Source organism: Mycteria americana, chromosome 8 (assembly GCF_035582795.1).
Source record: "Mycteria americana isolate JAX WOST 10 ecotype Jacksonville Zoo and Gardens chromosome 8, USCA_MyAme_1.0, whole genome shotgun sequence".
NCBI lineage: Eukaryota > Metazoa > Chordata > Aves > Ciconiiformes > Ciconiidae > Mycteria > Mycteria americana.
This window is the reverse complement of record NC_134372.1, coordinates 48,771,655-48,787,799: the sequence shown is the minus strand read 5'-3', so window position 1 is coordinate 48,787,799 and position 16,145 is coordinate 48,771,655. Positions and strand designations below refer to the sequence as shown.

Below are 16,145 nucleotides of genomic sequence, written 5' to 3'. Positions count from 1 at the left end.
CAAGGTGCTACCTTTCCCACCAGTGCCGTTTCTTTCAAATTACTTTGTAAATAATTTATTACAAGCATAACCATGAAGCTCTTGTTACAATAAAAAGTAGGTTACAAATTTCAATTTAGACTTGCTTTGGGAATCATAATTTTTTGTTTGTTTGTTTGTTTTTCAAGCAAAATGTCTGCTTAAAGTTGCTTCGCTGTCCTATGTACCCTTACAGCCACCTGAGGGCACTTCTGTACAGGCAGCAGCTTGTGCAGGCCGGGAACAGTTGTGAGCAACTGTTTCGAGAACTGTGTGCGTGGGGAGAAGGGGGACCACGAAGGGGTGCTGCCGAACATCCATTCCCCTTGGATTAGACAGACTCTTAGTACAACACTGCTGAATCAGACGTGAGCATGGAGAATCACAGCATGATAACAAGCTTTTTCTGAGCAAGCTGAAGCTAATTCCACTGAGTTCTTTGGGAGACTAAAATGTAGATTAAAAATCTCCACTCTGCCATATGGTTTCTACAGGGCTGGACTGGGAAAGCATCCCTGTCCCCCCTCAGGTGGGCTCCTGCTGTGCAGTCACTTCTGGCTTTACCGCCTGGCTTTCTGAAGTCCCTGAAGTATTTAGGAGGAGAATGGGCTCTGGCTCCAGTGGCTTGGCTTTGTCCTGAGTCTGGGTCAGAGGGTGCACCATGGACATGTGGACATTAAGGTTATGGGCCTTCTCAAAGCGCTTCCCACACTGGTCGCAGGCAAACTCCAGCTCCGTCTCAGCTTTGTGTTTGGTCATGTGGTACTTGAGCGATGCTCGCTGTCTGCACTGGAAACCACAGATTTCGCACCTGCAAGGCAAAGCAGGGGCTTAGCACTGACCCCAAAGCCACAGCTGTGACATTTGCTCTTTGTCACACAGAATAAGCCCATGAGAAGACACTCGCAGCCTCAGAGCTGCTTGCTCATGACAGCTACAGCTACCCTGGTCATGCAACACGATTTTCCCCCTCAGGCCTGCAGCTCATGGCTGGGAGCTGAGCATTCACCTGCTGAACTCTGAAGGGCAGCAGGATCAAAGGAGCTGCAAGACCTACTCAGCACCGGGAAGCTCTGGAGCTGGAGCACGCGTTGTGGATGAACATTTCAAGTGATGCAGCCAGGACACTGCCAGCTACAGGGTTTGTGTCACAGAATTACTGTGCTGAGGTCAGCGACCGCGAGAGCTCAGCAGAACTTCACTACCCCTTCTATCCCTTTTCGTAGCCTCGGACGGATGGTTGGTGTGCACTTACTGGAGGGGCTTTGCTCCCGAGTGCCGCATCTGGTGGACCGAGAGGTGTTTGCGTTGCTTAAAGGTCTGCCCGCATTCATCACAGATATAATTACGTACCTCTGCAATGTAAAAAGGGAGAGAGTCACCGATTCTGCTGATTTCTTAGTATGCGAAACGCATACACCGGCTGCCCACGCTTACTGCTGGAGCCTGAATTCCTCCCCCTGCCTCACGTGCCCCCGCGTGATGGCTTGTTACAGGTTTACAGGCAAGGCAGACCATTCTACACCCCGCACGGCGTCTTGCCCAGGCCTTGCGCGATGAATCGTTGGGTGTTTGTAACACCAGTGCCTGGTGTGAGCAGAGCCTGCTGGGACGCACCTGTATGAATGAGCTTCACATGACGCTGTAGGTACCGATCAATCATGAACACCTTGTTGCAGCCAGGATGAGGACAAGGCCTCTCCCGAACCTCTTCGTGATGCTCTTTGATGTGTTTCTGTAAAGAAAGGACAGAGCTTCTAACGGCTGGGCTGCATTTTCCCCAGTGAAAAACTTGGATCCCCCAATAAACGAGACCCCCATCTTGGCAGGCTTGTGCATCAGCGCTGCTTCACTGTGGAAAAACCAGAGGCTTGCATCCAAGTCTATGCCTGGCAGCAGGGGCTTTAACAGGACACAGCGGAGCTTGTTCCAAGGCCTCTGCCGAGCCAGCGGCAGACTTCCAGAACAGGAGGAGCACACAGAGCCAGAGCAGCTCCTGTTGCTTTTGGGAACACGGAAAAAGGCCTCTAACTGCTTCGTTTAGTCACTTTCTGCCTCCTGCGGAGCTAGGCGGTGAATTAAATCTGTCACAGGTCCTCTCCTCATATGGAAACTGCTCTCTAACACTCAAAGCGACAGGTTTGAGACAGGAGCAAACCCTGAACTCACCTTCATGCCATCCGCCCCTCTGTAGACAGCCGTGCATCCCTGGTAAGGACACTTGTAAATGGTAGGCAGCTCCTCCCTGCAAAGCAGAGGCCTGCCGTCAGCCAGCGTGCCGAGCACGGGGCTGCTGCCCAGCCGCCGCCTGCTCCTTATTACCTTTCACATTTGATTTTTTTTTTCCAGCCTGGCTTAGGCCCCGGCTTCTTCCTTATTTTGGGCTCTTCCGCCTTCTTTGCTTCTTTGCTGTCGCTTTTCTTGCTAGAAACCCTCCAAGAAGGAACAAGGAAGGACAGTGGTTTAATACTTGATAGTGGTTTTAGTTCTCCTGCCTAATCGTCCCCGAGTGTTACACCTGGTCTGATGGCTTAGCTCGACCTGGCAAAGCAGGAGCACGCACACCGTCAGGTACGCGTGAGCCACGCTCGGTAATTAGTGCCGGGCCTGAGGACGAGGGATGTGACCCGGCTTCAACCCGATGGGGAGCTCGGGGAACATGGGTGCTGGGGCAGCGCTGTCACCTCCAGGCAGGGACAGGGAGAGAACTGAGGCCATAAAGGAGAGCGATGGTGTTGGCCCAGCTGAGTCCAGCCCGGCACAAGCAGAGCGGAGGTGGGCACCAGCCCTCCCGCTCGCGCGCAGAGAGCTCTGCTAACCACGCGCTAAGCCCCTTACTTCTTTTCGGGGTAAGGCTCAAAGGAGTCATCTGAAGATTGCACGTTTCTCTTCTCATTTTCATCGTCGCTCAAGAAGTCCCTGAGAGAGAGAAGATGCCTTTTACCGACACAGCACCGGGCTGGCGCTTCAGCACCAGCGCCTGTGGCAGCAGCAATACGTGTTCTTTGTTCCCAGTGCATCCATCTCCCCCACGGCACGGCAGCCGAGGCTCCACGTGTTCTCCTCCCCCGTAATCTCCCCAAGCAAATACAGCACCGGTGAACACAGCAAACAGCAAAATCAGGTCCTTTTAGGACTAGATCTCTGTGAGAATAATTGAACCACTGTCAGGAGAACAAAAAACGGCTGTTACTGAAAAGATCTATTCATTGCTGAGGGATGTTGCCACCGCTTTCTATACTGGGAGAAGTAATTTTGTAGAGCAAGAATGTAATATAATTGTCTGGCGCAGGTTAATTAAGCTGCAGGTCATTCTGTATTTCCTCATACGTAGCAGCCACGTAGGTTTGGGTTTTTCTTTTTTCCTCCTTTTAAGTCCTAAGCCATACAAGAAGCAATTAATTCTGAAGCCAGGAAACAGGCAATAAATTGTTGCGGTGCTTTTAATGTGACAGCTGACAGATTTAGCTGACACTGAAATAAGTCCGCACTCGGCCAGTTGGTACTTTAGACTCAGAATGACTGGACTCAATTATCAGTTATTTACAACCCTCACTTTAAATACCTACGTTTGAAGGATTTAGCCCAATCTTTGATCATAAAGACTGCTAAGCTGCCAGCATCCCTCCCATTCCCGCTTCCCATTTCATCACTCTCCCTGTGAGCAAACGGGGCGATTTCTCCGAGTGCCACCCCTTGCCTGCGTTCCTGCACCGACCGCTCTTCTGCAGCCCCAGCCCGCAGCAGCCGTGAAGGGGAATTGCTCCCAGGAGCTCTGGGCAGCCTGCCCCGGCGAGGGGCTGGAGCAGCAGCTCCGCCACCGCCCGGGACCGAGCAAGCCCCCGCCGCCCCCCGCACGGTTCCTTCCCCAGAGCAGAGAGGGTCCTTGAACGAAAACAGGACCGGGTTTGCTGGAAGCAGCCAACAAACGCAGAGAGCACGGGCGCGTGCAAACGCACGCACGCCGCTGTGCAAACCCCCCCCCTTGCAGCAGAGGCAGCGAGGAGGGGAGTTCGGCGCGTCAGCGGCGTGAGCTTCATCACAGCCGCCGCAGAGCCACCGCTCTGCGCCTCTGACGCCGGTTCCGAGGGGCCTCGAGGGCCAGGTTACTCGTGGAGAAAGAGCTCTCCGAGGCGGGTCATTTCATACTCGCAAAGAAGACATTTAGGCTATTTTAAACCCACTCTTCTCTCACCCCTCAGAAAGGTCACTGAACTCGTCTTTTACCCGCTCATCCGACGTTGCAGACAGAACCTGCTTCCCACTCAACTGTCCTAGGGAATGAAGGAGAACACGGTGCGTTACAAGGAAAAGCAGCAAAAACAAGCCAGCGGAGACAGCTGCTGAGAAGGAACCAACCGCTCCGGGTTCGCTCATACCACGTGGAAGTGCGCGCTCCACGACAAGTGAATGATTATTTAAACCAAACTCCGCGTCTCGTGCGCTCGGAGACCGCTCTCCCTGCGCCCCAGGGACGGGAGAGCCTTCACCCTGGCGTTCCCACGAGCATCTTTTGGTTTCCCCTATGACACCTGCTCCGTAACCAAAAGACTCGTCCCCGGGTGAGTCCCAGCAGCGGACATCTCCCGTGGCTGTCAGAGCCAAACACAGCCCGACTTCTGTAACTCAAAATCGCTGTTAATGCCTCTCTTCTGGAAGTGGCGTTTGGGGGGGTTCAGCAGTAAACCCACGTTAACTCGGCCCACGAGCAAGCCCGCCCGGCAACTCTCCTTTGCGGACAGGAGGGGCTCCTGCTGTTCGGCATCACCTGCAGCCGCAGCGGGGCAGGGGAAACCCCTCCTTGCCGGCAGACTTGGATTGAGCAGAAAGAAACATCTGGCAAACGTGGTGCCGGAGAACCAGCGACCGTCCTGCGCCGCTCGACAGGCGCACGTCCCCCGGCAAGAGCAAGGCAGCAGGGTCTCTCCAGCCAGGAGGAGACCTTGGGCTAAGGAACGCCCAAGTCTCGGCCCCTCTATCAGAGGGGGAAACAGCGCGCAGGGCGAGGAGACGGGCTCTTTTTGCGTGACGTGGTCGGCTGAACCCGAGTTCCCCCTTCCCTTCCGCGAGGCTCAGTATCCCCGATCAGAGGTGACTCTCTGGGCAACCTGCGCTCCCCAGCCGGGGTCTGCGTCCTCCCTGAGGAGCGGCAGCCTCCCAGGAGGGGGCCCAGCCCCGCCATCGCTCCCTGGGCCAGCTCTCCGGCTCTTTGCCCTTCCCCAGAGGCCTGGAGGGAGATCGGAAGGCAAATCCCTTACCTGTGGCACTGCTCAGTGGCGACACGGGCTGCGGCAGGGCTTTCTCCTGTAAGGAGGCCGTGCTGTCCAGTTGCGAGTGAGATGAATCCCTGTTCTGCGGCGGCTCATTCTCCACGTTCAGTGGCACCGATGTGGTCCCTTTGTTTGCGGGCTGCTGGCAAGGAGTTGTCCTTGCTGGAGCATGCTGGGGTTTGGGAGCAGAAACAGCCTCGGCATTGTCTGCCCCTGCCCCATTGTCAGTCAAGCGCTGCGCCGTGCTCTTGTTCCACTCCCGTTTGACAGACAAGGCGTTGTCGACAAGCACCGTGCTACAGTCCGAATCCGTATCCATGACGTAGTCGTGCCCGTCCCCGCAGCCCCAGACGGCGCGGATGATGCCGCAGTACTCGGAGGAGAGCACGCTCTGCAGGCTGGGCACCGACGGGCAGCTCCCGGCGTGCGCGTGCGTCCACGTCACCAGGCTGTGCAGGCACTGGGGGCTGGAGGTGATCAGGTCGACTGTCGGAGGAGACAGGCGGCACACGCGGTCAGTCCCCTGCGCCAGCGAAGGGCACAGCCAGCCGCGGGGAGGGACAGGGAGGGACCCGCTCCCCCCCGGCGAGGGGACAGGGCTGCGGACCCGCTCCTGCCCTGCGCTTCTGCGTCAGAAGGCAGGCGGGAGACACCCTAAAGGTGCTGCACCCAGATGGATTCGGGTGGGAGCGGTCCCATCGACCGCCAATATCATCGATTTTACAGCTGAAAGTGTTTTTTTACAGCTGAAAGTGTATTTCCGATGGCCCCCCAGCGTCCTGGCAGGCCTGGCACTGCCACCCAAACCCGCTCTGCCTGCTCTTCGTACTCCCCGCGTGAGCCCGCGCCCGTTCAGCTCAGCTCAGGGCAGCCGGTGCCGGGGAGGACGGAAAGGGAACCGTAACCGGCCAGAGCAGGGCACGGCTGCGCCGAGGGACGCAGGAACCGCCCTGCCGGGTGGTCGTTCCTCAACGCCCATAAAACCCAGCCCTTCACAGACGCTATCGCCGAAAGAAAAGGCAAGCAGCTCCGGGAGCAGGCACTCACCCAGACAGGAGGCACCTCCTTCCGCGCCCGGCTGGGCCTGGGCCGCGCCGCTCCTGCAAAAGCCAGAAGAGCACAGTGGGGTCTCGGGGGCTACGGAAGGACCACGTGCCAACACACGGCAATTTACTACTCCCGGGAAGAAAGAAACGCAACGTACTTTCCTTTCGACTTGACGTGGCCCGTGGGAGACGCGTTCACCCTCTGGATAAACGTCCTGAGGACGCTGCGGCATTTGTAGAACTGGGCATGGCATTTCTTGCAGACGAACTGGGGGAGCGCGGGGTCCTGCCGCACCGCCACGCCGACCAGCCGCTGGAAGTCGGTGAAGAAGACCTGATCCACGCGGCGCTGCTTCTCCGAGTTCTCCCCCATCACAGGCACCTTCCCGAAAGCATTGCGCAGGCTCCTGGAGGAGAACTTCCCGTGGCAGAGGCGACAATACCCGGTGCTCAGGGCTCTGCCAATTCCTGCCAGAGAAGGATTGAACACGGCCGCTGGGTGCCTGCCGCAAGAGCGCGGCCGCCGGCTACGGCCTGAAGGCACCGGCGTGCTGGAAGGTGTTCCCCTTCCCTCGGTCCAAGCCAGCAGGCTGCCTCCGAAGCCCTGCCTTCAGCACGAGCGCAGAAAAGCCAGCCAGGGAGAGACCTTCCCTGTAACCCCCCCCCCGCATATCAGGGCACCGCACGACGACCGACTAACCCTAAAATCAGCTTTTCCAGCCCAACTGCCCCAGCGGAGGAACCTCCTCCCCGCTGCGGCGTTCTCGGGGCTTCCTCGCACACGTCGGTGCTTTTGCCAACACTGTCCGTCCCTCGGCTTAAGCAGTTCTTCTCCCTCCCCGGCGTTTATCTCCAAAGTATTTATAGCCAGCGGCCGCGTCCCTCAGCCTCCGCGGGCCTCTTCCGAGGCTCGCCGTTTCTCCGCCACCCCGATGGTGCCCGGCAGCCTGGAGCGGGGCAGGGAGCTGGGGACAAGGAGCTGCCGCAGCTCCTGAGCCGGGAGCGAGGCCGACCCGGAGCAGCAGAGCAGGATGCAAAGCATCTCTCCCGCTCCGGGTTCACTGACCGCGCCGCTCCCCCGCCCGGCTGCCTCCCTCCCCGGCCTGCGACACCCCTGCTCTGCGGAGCAGGGCTCCATCCCTCCCCGCTGCACCCTCACCGTCTGCCAGCGCGGGGAAAACTCCCCGACGCAGCCTCTTCCCGGCCTTGATGCAATGCAGCTGCGCTCTAAACCCTCCGGCCCGCCCAGCCGGGGACGAGGAGGGAGCAGGGTCCCGCCTGCAGCCCCCCAGCCGTCGCCGAGACCGCACAAACAGCCTTCAGAGCGATTTGGGGTCCCACCGCACCCCGGAGACCGGTGGGGACAGCCTGCAGAGCCCCTGGGGAGGGGACAGAGGCGGGGAAGGGCAGCACACGTGGGGGTGAGCATTTCGGAGGGCTGACAGCCCCCCCCGGGCGGGGCGGGAGGGACGGCGTGTGCCCGGCCGAGGCAGCGCAGCCGTTGCCGCCGAGCGAGCGCTTCCTCCGCCGTCGGTGGTTTCTCTTCGGACACCCAACTTCGAACCGTTTGATGATCAAACTTTATCTCCTGCCCCCAGCCGCGCCGGCAGCGCGACGTCCGGCTATCGGCCGCCTCCGAACCGGGGCCAGGCAACGGCGGAGCACCCAGGAGGTGCCACCCCACGAGGCTGAGGTCGTGGGGTAACGGGGGGGGGGGGAGGCTCAGCTCCCGCCCGCTCCCCCCGGGCCGTCCCTCCTTACCTCGCTGTTTACCGACACCGGCAGCCTCGGCTCCTCCGAGGTGAAGCCCCTCCGCACGAACGAGCGGATCCGGGCCCCGGCACGGGGGCACATCCACCGCCCGATCGCCTGCCGGTGGCACGGAGCCCCGGGAACGGCGGTCAGCTCCCCGGCAGAGGGGACAGCCCCTTCGCGGTGGGGGGAGAGGGGGCAGCGGGGCTCGGCCGTGCCAGGCCTCACGCCGGCCGGGACCCACGCACCCACCCGCAGCCCGTCCCGGTGGGCGCCCGGCCCCCGGGGAGCCGCGTGCGGCGGGGCACGGGCCACGCGCCGCTCCCGGGCCGGGACGCCCCGACCCGCCGGTGCCCCCCTGCAGCGGCTCCGGTCCCCCCACCGCGAGGAGCGGCCCGGCGGCGGGAAGGGCCGACAGCGGCTCCGGGACGCTGCTCCCGCCGCGCCCGAGGGCCGCCGGCCCCCTGCCCCGGGCCGCGCCGGCTGCGAGCCGTGACCCCGCTCCGCTCCCGCCACGGGGCTTGGCGGGGCCGGCGCCTCGCCCGGGGCTGGGCCGCGCCGGGCCCACCCGCCTTCCCCCGCGGGGGCAGCGCCCGCGGCCCGGCCTCCCCCGGGCCCGCCCCGCCCGGGCCTCACCTGCCTCCGGGGCCCCGCCGAGGGCGGCGGGCCGTGTCCAGGCGGCGGCGGCCGCCGGGGCCCACCCCGCCGGGGGCTCGGGCCGCGCCGCCGCCGCCGCCTCGGTCCCGCGGGCCGCCGTGCCGGGGCGCCGCCGGGGCTCGGGGGGCGCCGCGCCGGGGCCGCCCGCGGCCGCCAGGAACCGGCCGCGCCGATCGCGCTTCATCGCCGCCGCCGCCGCCGCCGCCGCCGCGGGCCCGGCCCGCCCCGCCCCGCCCGGCGCAGCGCCCCCTGCCGGCCGGAGGACCCCGCCTCCGGTCCGACCCCGCCGCGCTCCCCCGGCCCCGCGGCCCGGTCGCGCCGTTCCGGGCGGCGGCCGCCATGGCTGCGGCGGGCGGCGAGGGGCCCGCGGGGCCCTGGGGGCCCGGGGCGGGCCGGGCCCTGCAGACCGCCATGAGGGCGGCGAGCGGCGCCCTGGAGATGGACAGCGCCGGGCGGCCGCGGGTGAGCGCGGAGCGGGGCGGGGCGGGGCGGGACCCCCGGGCCTCGGCCTCACGCCGCACCCCCGCGCCCGGCCTCCGCGTTGGGTCCCCCCGGCGCTGGGGGGCACCGGGAGGGCCGCGGTCCCACCGAGGCCGGGGGAGACACCCCGGGCAGGCTGCGGGCTCTGGGGGGGTCCCCGGGCCGCCCCCCGCCCCGCCCGGAGCCCCGCCACCCCCGGGGAAGGGCCCGATCCTGCCCTTCCCCCGCCGGCGGGGCCCGCAGGGTGGCGGGGGTCTCACCGGTGCTGCCGGGGGGCCGCGGCCCCCCCGGGACGCCTCCCTCCTGCCAGCGGGGCTGGGGCTGCCCGGGGGGGCCGCGGCTGAGCCCCCGCTCTCTGGCAGGAGGCCTACGCGGAGTACCTGAAGAGCATCGCCTTCATCGCCCAGGCCCTGCAGGAGGAGGCGGCAGGGACAGGTCGGGCAGGACCCCCGGCCGTGCCCTCGGCAGCCCCCCGGCCCCCCGTGCCCGCTCGCCGGTCCCCGGTCCCCTGCCACGGCGCTTTCCCCGTGGACAGGGGACGGGGGGCAGAACGGCGGGAGAACGAGCCGGGGCCGGTGGCGGGCGACCCTGACACCCTGCCCCTCCCCGCAGACGGGAGCGAGGGGGTCACCCCCGACACCCCGAAGATGCTGAAGCTCGCGGAGCAGTGCCTGGAGAGAGTCAAGTCCATCGCGGCGGCGCTGGGTGAGCGAGGGGCTGGGGGGTCCCGCTTCGGGGAGCTGGGCCCTCACCCGGGGGCCAGGCTGGTGGCGGGGGGGCAGCTGACCTGTCCTTCCCTCCCCAGGGAAAGCCCAGGCAAAACCGGCCGTGCGGGAGCGGAGCGGGGGCCCTGCTCCCCTCCCCAGGCACCGCCGGGTTTTTTCGGATGAGGGGGGGAAGCTCTCTCCCTTCCTGCCGCCGGAGATCTTCCAGAAGCTACAGATCACCGAGGCGCAGAGCGTGCGGAAGTACGTGGGCTCGGGCACGGGGGGCTGGCGTCTGCCCCGCTCTGCCGGTGTCCCAGGCGGGGGGGGGCACGGCAGGGAAGGGGCCCCGGGTCGCGTCACCGTGCCCTGCGGTGGGTGCTGAGGGCCGGTTCCCGGCAGGGAGCTGACGCCGCTGGAGGAGGCGTCTCTGCAGAACCAGAAGCTGAAGGCTGCCTACGAGGCGCGGGTGGCACGGCTGAACCCCAGCCAGGCCCTGCAGAAGACCTCCCTGGCAAGTGGGGACCCCCCCCGGGTGGGAGGCCGGGGAGGGAGGGCTGCTGTCCGGCGGGCTGGGCGGGGAGAGGGTCCCTGCGGTGCCTGGGGGACCCCCTGCCCCACGCCTGCCGCGCTGGGGGCCGTGGGCTTTGGGCAGGCGTCCCCAACACGCCGCCTGCTTCACAGACGCTGTCCCTGCAGCGGCAGATGATGGAGAACCTGGTGATCGCCAAGGCCCGGGAGGAGACCGTATCCTTCCTGGCGGGGGAGAGCTCCGAGGACCGGCCCCGCGGCCGTACCGGGCTCCGGCAGAGCCTCAGCCTGCACCTTGCCCCACGCCTCCCGGCCCCACGCGCCGCTGCAGGCCCCTGTCCCTGGGCTGCACCGATCCCACGCGGGGTTTTGGGGTCCCGGTCCTGTCCTGCTACCGGCTGACTGGGGGGATGAGGTGGGAGAAGGGCCGATCCCGGCCCCCGGGCTGCGCCCTGGCTGCGCCCTGGCTGTGCCGGGGCAGCGGGTTGTGCCGGGGCGGCGGGCGAGCGGTGCTGGCTGGGTGCGGGGGCTCTGGAGCCTTAACTGTGCCGTGGCCCAGCTGCGGCGGAAAATGGAGGAGCGGCGGCTGCGGCTGCAGGAGGCTGCCAACAGGTGAGCGGGGGTGTCACAGCGGGGACCCCGGGGGCCACCCTGGCCGGTGCCCTCACCCGGCACCGTTGCATCCCCAGGAGATTCTCCAGCAGCGTGGCCCTCACCCCCGAGGAGCAGGAGCAGAGAGCCCTCTACGCCGCCATCCTCGAGTACGAGCAGGACCACGTGAGTACGCGCCGGAGGCTGCTGCCGTGGGGACAGGGGACCGTGCCGTGGGTGCGGGATGCGTGCTGTCCTCGGGTGCCGTGGGGCGAGAGGCCTTGACGCCCTCTGGGGCGGGGTGCTGTGCCGTCCCCAGGCGCCGTGGGGCAGGGTGCCGTGCCGTGGGGCAGGGTGCCGTGCCATCCCCACTGACCGGCCGCCGCCGCTCCCCAGGACTGGCCGAGGCAGTGGAAGGCCAGACTGAAGCGGAGCCCGGCAGACCTCTCCCTGGTGTCGGGGCTCTTCTCCTGCCTCCTCAGGTAGCACCGGGGTGGGGAAGGGCCCCGCTCGGCGCAAGGGGGCCGGGGCCGCTTGCCGGTACCCCCTGCCTGCCCCTCGCCCCCCCGCCCACCCCTTTCCTCTGCTTCCAGCTTCCCCGAGCACCCCATCGCCCAGCTCCTGCGGCAGCTGCAGTGTGCGGTGTACGCCCGCCTCTACCCGGCCGTCAGCCGGAGCGCTGCCGACGCCGCCCCCGCCTCCCCCACCGGCCTCTCCTTCCTCTCGCTGGACGCGGGGGGCTCGCTGCCCGCAGAGCCGGGGGGCCGCCGGCTCCGAGCCTCCCGCAGCCTCCACTGCATGTTCTCGGTGCCCGAGCACGGCCCGGCCAGGCTGCGGCACAGCCTGTCCAGCACGCCCCTCGCCGACGGTGGCCCCGGCACCCCAAGGGCGGAGGGCGGCTGGCCGGGGCCGGCGGCAGCCCCCCAGACGCCGCGGGAGAGCTCCTTCGAGGACCTGGAGCGGTTCCTGGCGTCGCCCGAAGGCTGGGCCCCCGCGGAGCCCCCGGCCGGCCCCGGGCAGGAGTCGGCGCTGCCGGAGCAGCTGAAGGGCATCGTGCGGGACATCCACAACGCCATCGGTGAGGGTCGGCCGCCGAGGTCGGGGGGGCCCGCAGGGGCCGGCCGGGGGCTGTCCCCAGCCGTGGGCTGTCTGGGGGAAGAGGGACCCCCCTGCACCCCGTTGCTTTAGCCTGGGCAGACTCGGGGTCAGGGTGGGGAGGATGGGGGGGGTCTCGCGGGCGCCCGCCGAGCGTGCTGCGTAACTCGTCCCTTCCCAGACAGGCTGCTGTCCCTGACGCTGCTGGCCTTCGAGGGGCTGAACACCGCCGCCGGCAAGGACCAGTGCCTGGCCTGCCTGGAGGAAGCCTTCTTCCCCCCGCTCTGGGCCCCGCTGGTGGCCCTCTACAGGTACCGCGGCCCCGGGGCCGGGCCGGGCCCCCCGCGGCCCCCACGGCCCCCTCCCCGCCAGCCCCTCGCCCCTCTGCCCGCAGGAGCGTGCACCGGCCCCGCGAGGCGGCCCTGGCCCGGAGCATGGAGCGGCATCGGCACGCCGGCCCCGCCGACATGGGGCTGTCCTCCCGGCTCTTCCCCCCGGCCCCCAGCGGCCCCGCGTACGGCTCCGCCATCGAGGACCTGCGCCTCATCCCGCTGGAGACCTGTCCCCGCAGGAAGCTGGAGTGCATCGGTGCGGGGCCGGGGGGGGGTCTGGGCTGGCGGGGGGCTCTGGGGGGGGCGGCTGGGCGACCCTCAGCGCCCGCTCTGTGCCGTAGTGCGAGCCCTGCGCGGCATCTGCGAGTGCGCCGAGGAGTACTGCGGCGCTCGGGACGGCCGGACCCCCGCCTCGGCCGCCATGTGAGTACGGGGGGCGCGGGGGACAGCCAGCCCCGTGGGCAGGCAGAGCGGAGCCGGGGCCGCGACGGGGAGCGGGGCGCTCGCCCCTCCTCTGCTCGCGCCGCGGACGTGGGGCTGGGGGTTCCCCATTGCCGGCGGGGTGTCGGGGACACCGGTCGCCGTTGCCGGCGGGGCTGACGGTTCCTGTTGCCGGCAGCGGGGCGGACGACCTGCTGCCCATCCTGTCCTACGTGGTGCTGCAGACGGGGCTGCCCCAGCTGCTGTCCGAGTGCACGGCCCTGGAGGAGTTCATCCACGAGGGGTAGGCGCCCGGGAAGGGGTGCTGCGCCACGCCGGCACCCCTGGGGCGGGGGCACCGTCCCCCCGCCCGGGACAGGGCCGCCGGGGCTGGAGGGGAGCTGGGTGGGAGCCGCGGCTCCTGTGGGTGCGGGGCTGTGGTGTGGCGGCCGCGGCGGTGTCCTGGCCGTGACAGTGCGGTGGCCGTGGCGGTGTCCCAGCCACGATGGCGTGGTGGTGTTCTGGCCGTGATGGCCTGGTGGCCGTGGCAATGTCCCAGCCGTGATGGTGGTCTCGCCATGGCGGTGTGGCCGTGACTGTGCGGTGGCTGTGACAGTGTGGTGGCCGTGGTGGTGGGGCCGTGGCGGTGCGGTGGCTGTGGTGGTGTGGCTGTAACAGTGTGGTGGCCATGGTGGTGTGGCCGTGACGGTGTGGCTGTGACGGTGTGGTGGCTGTGGTGGTGTCCTGGCCGTGATGGCGTGGTGGCCGTGGCATTGTCCCAGCCGTGATGGTGGTCTCGCCATGGCGGTGTGGCCGTGACTGTGCGGTGGCTGTGACAGTGTGGTGGCCGTGGTGGTGGGGCCGTGGCGGTGCGGTGGCTGTGGTGGTGTGGCTGTAACAGTGTGGTGGCCATGGTGGTGTGGCCGTGACGGTGTGGCTGTGACGGTGTGGTGGCTGTGGTGGTGTCCTGGCCGTGATGGCGTGGTGGCCGTGGCATTGTCCCAGCCGTGATGGTGGTCTCGCCATGGCGGTGTGGCCGTGACTGTGCGGTGGCTGTGACAGTGTGGTGGCCGTGGCAGTGTGGCTGTGACTGCGTGGTGGCCGTGGCGGTGCGGTGGCCATGGCGGTGTGGCCGTGACAGTGTGGTGGCCGTGGTGGTGTGGCTGTAACAGTGTGGTGGCTGTGGCAGTGTGGCTGTGACTGCGTGGTGGCCGTGGCGGTGCGGTGGCCATGGCGGTGTGGCTGTAACGGTGCGGTGGCCGTGGTGGTGTGGCCGTGACGGTGTGGCGGCCGTGGCGGTGTGGCCGTGGCGGCGGTGTCCCAGCCGTGACGGTGGGGTGGCCGTGGCGGTGTGCGGTGCAGGTACCTGATCGGGGAGGAGGGGTACTGCCTGACGTCCCTGCAGAGCGCCCTGTCCTACGTGGAGTCCCTGCAGTGAGGAGGCGGCAGCGGGGGACCCTCTCCTCTCCTCGCCACCCACAGGCAGGTGCTGCTCCCCGGCCCTGCGGCCCTGGGGTGGGGGGGTCCCCGTGGGGCGGGACCGGCTGAGCCCCCCGCCCCGAGCCGCCCGGGGGCCGTGCTGGGGGGGGGGGTGACCCGGGCCCGGGGGGGGTCCCACGGGTGTCACCTCCCCCCCCCCCGACCCGGGGCGCCGCTGCTCCCCCCGGCCTCTGGGGGGCGCTGTCGGCGCAGTGTCAGCCCCGCCCCTGGGAGGGCGGAGCCTCCGGCGGGCACCGCCCCTCTCGGCGACGTCACTGCCCGCGGTGGGCGTGGCGCGGGAAGCGGAAGGGGAGCCCGTGCGGAGCGCGGGGCCGGGCCGGCAGGTGGGGGGGGGGGGGGGGGGGGGGGACACGGGACCGGGGGAGCGGGACCGGGAGCGGGACAGCGGGGTGCCGGTGCCGGGGGGGCAGGGGATGGGGTCCGGGTGCCAGGGTGCGGGGCCCGGGAGCGGGTCGTGGGGGGCCGGGACGGGGGGCTCACGCTGCTGCACCTCCAGGATGTGCGCGGGCTCGGCGCTGCGGCAGGAGTACCGGCAGGAGTACCGGCAGGAGTACCGGCGCTGCCTGGAGCGGGAGTTCCGCCGGGGCCGCGCCGGGGCCTGCTCCGACCCCTCCTTCGGGGAGAGGCTGCGGCAGCGGCTGCGGCTGGAGCCGGCGCTGCTGGGGGCCCTGCAGGACGATGCCCCCGCCCTGCTGGCCCGCGGGCTACGGGGCCGCCCCGACCCGGGATCGGCGCTGCGGGGCCTGGCCAGCGCCTTCCGGCTGCTGGAGCTGGCGGCCGTCAACCTCTACCTCTTCCCCTGGCGCAAGGAGTTCGGCACCGTCCAGGTGAGGACCCGCGGCCCGGGAGGTGCCGGGGAGGGGGGGTGCCGGCGGGGCGGGGGCGCGGGACGTCTCCAGCCGTGGCCCCGCTTCTCGCTGCAGACCTTCTCCGGCGCGTACGTGCACTTGCTGCGCCCGGCGCTCCCCGAAGCCGACTTGGTGCGGAGCTTCGGCCGGCTGGGCTACGAACGGCGCGACCCACACTGCCTGGCCATCTCCCGGCCGGCCCCAGGGCCCGAGCTGGCCGCCGCCGCCTGCGGCTTCTTCGCCTGCCGGCTGGAGTGCGAGATCCTGGCGGAGGTGGTGCTGCGGCTGCGGCCGCGCCGGCTGCGTGCCGAGGACCTGCTGGAGGCACGCCGGCTGTCCCGGGACGTGGAGGCCTGCGTGGAGAGGCTGCAGCAGCTGGGGACGCAGCGTGAGGCGGCCACCGCCTGCGGTGACAGCGTGGATCTCTACCGGGAGACGCCAGCCGGCCCCGAGGACACGGGGGGAGAGGACGCAGCCCCCCCAGCGCCGTGGAGGGACCCTGGCAGCCCACGGGGTGCTCAGGACCTGCCTGAGAGGGGCTGGGACCGCTGCGGAGATGGCGAGCGTGGGCAGGAGCCGCTGCCCTCCACGGGCAAGCCTGACCTGGACACCTCCTCCTCCTCCTCCTCTCCTCTCTTCCAGGAGCAGGAGTTCAGCGGGGCCGGCAGCACGCTCTCCACCCTGGTTGCGGGGAGCAGAAGCCCCCAGGTACCAAGGAAGCCCCAGGATTTGCCCCAGGATTTGCCCCCCGCCGCCCCCCAGGAAGCCCCCGAGCTGCCCTGCTACCAGCTGCACTCCTGCCTGCGCCGGGGCGCGCTGCCCTCCTACTGCTGCACCACCTGCCAGCAGCTCCACGCCGGCGCCTGCACGGCCGGGCAGGCCTGCCGCAGCCACCACCGCG

The 16,145-nt window shown here is 67.9% G+C and overlaps 2 protein-coding genes across 4 annotated transcripts; one reads left to right on the top strand and one right to left on the bottom strand.

Moving 5' to 3' along the window:
* Positions 1 to 35: 35 nt before the first annotated feature.
* On the bottom strand, positions 36 to 8,956 carry ZNF276 (zinc finger protein 276). The gene is made up of 11 exons (XM_075511113.1): positions 8,723 to 8,956; positions 6,493 to 6,802; positions 6,336 to 6,388; positions 5,277 to 5,774; positions 4,214 to 4,292; positions 2,857 to 2,937; positions 2,341 to 2,451; positions 2,188 to 2,263; positions 1,636 to 1,753; positions 1,274 to 1,373; positions 36 to 829 (listed from the first exon to the last, which is right to left on the bottom strand). Exons 1-11 carry the CDS (start codon positions 8,925 to 8,927, stop codon positions 544 to 546), a joined length of 1,917 nt encoding a protein of 638 aa, XP_075367228.1. The 5' UTR covers positions 8,928 to 8,956; the 3' UTR covers positions 36 to 543.
* A 56-nt stretch (positions 8,957 to 9,012) lies between these two features.
* On the top strand, positions 9,013 to 15,771 carry VPS9D1 (VPS9 domain containing 1). 3 transcript variants are annotated; one of them, XM_075511109.1, is made up of 16 exons: positions 9,014 to 9,205; positions 9,586 to 9,658; positions 9,836 to 9,928; positions 10,029 to 10,191; positions 10,330 to 10,441; positions 10,612 to 10,674; positions 11,018 to 11,070; positions 11,148 to 11,235; positions 11,643 to 12,127; positions 12,326 to 12,455; positions 12,539 to 12,732; positions 12,818 to 12,899; positions 13,096 to 13,200; positions 14,259 to 14,378; positions 14,893 to 15,223; positions 15,320 to 15,771. In XM_075511109.1, exons 1-16 carry the CDS (start codon positions 9,083 to 9,085, stop codon positions 15,634 to 15,636), a joined length of 2,532 nt encoding a protein of 843 aa, XP_075367224.1. In that variant the 5' UTR covers positions 9,014 to 9,082; the 3' UTR covers positions 15,637 to 15,771. The 3 variants fall into 3 exon arrangements, with proteins under 3 accessions (XP_075367226.1, XP_075367224.1, XP_075367225.1); XM_075511110.1 differs by lacking the exon at positions 15,320 to 15,771 and adding an exon at positions 11,446 to 11,531 and having other exon boundaries at positions 14,893 to 15,031; XM_075511111.1 differs by lacking the exon at positions 15,320 to 15,771 and having other exon boundaries at positions 9,013 to 9,205; positions 12,330 to 12,455; positions 14,893 to 15,031.
* The last annotated feature ends 374 nt before the right edge of the window (positions 15,772 to 16,145 follow it).

Excerpts from the sequence above, each read along its gene's own strand:
- VPS9D1 (XM_075511109.1), top strand. The coding sequence starts at position 9,083 with ATGGCTGCGGCGGGCGGCGAGGGGCCCGCGGGGCCCTGGGGGCCCGGG. Across the intron at positions 9,659-9,835 it reads GGAGGAGGCGGCAGGGACAG|ACGGGAGCGAGGGGGTCACC; the intron begins GTCGGGCAGGAC and ends CCCTCCCCGCAG. Across the intron at positions 9,929-10,028 it reads GTCCATCGCGGCGGCGCTGG|GGAAAGCCCAGGCAAAACCG; the intron begins GTGAGCGAGGGG and ends TTCCCTCCCCAG.
- ZNF276 (XM_075511113.1), bottom strand. The coding sequence starts at position 8,927 with ATGAAGCGCGATCGGCGCGGCCGGTTCCTGGCGGCCGCGGGCGGCCCC. Across the intron at positions 2,452-2,856 it reads GAGCCTTACCCCGAAAAGAA|GGTTTCTAGCAAGAAAAGCG; the intron begins GTAAGGGGCTTA and ends TCCTTCTTGGAG. Across the intron at positions 2,264-2,340 it reads AAAAAAATCAAATGTGAAAG|GGAGGAGCTGCCTACCATTT; the intron begins GTAATAAGGAGC and ends TCTGCTTTGCAG.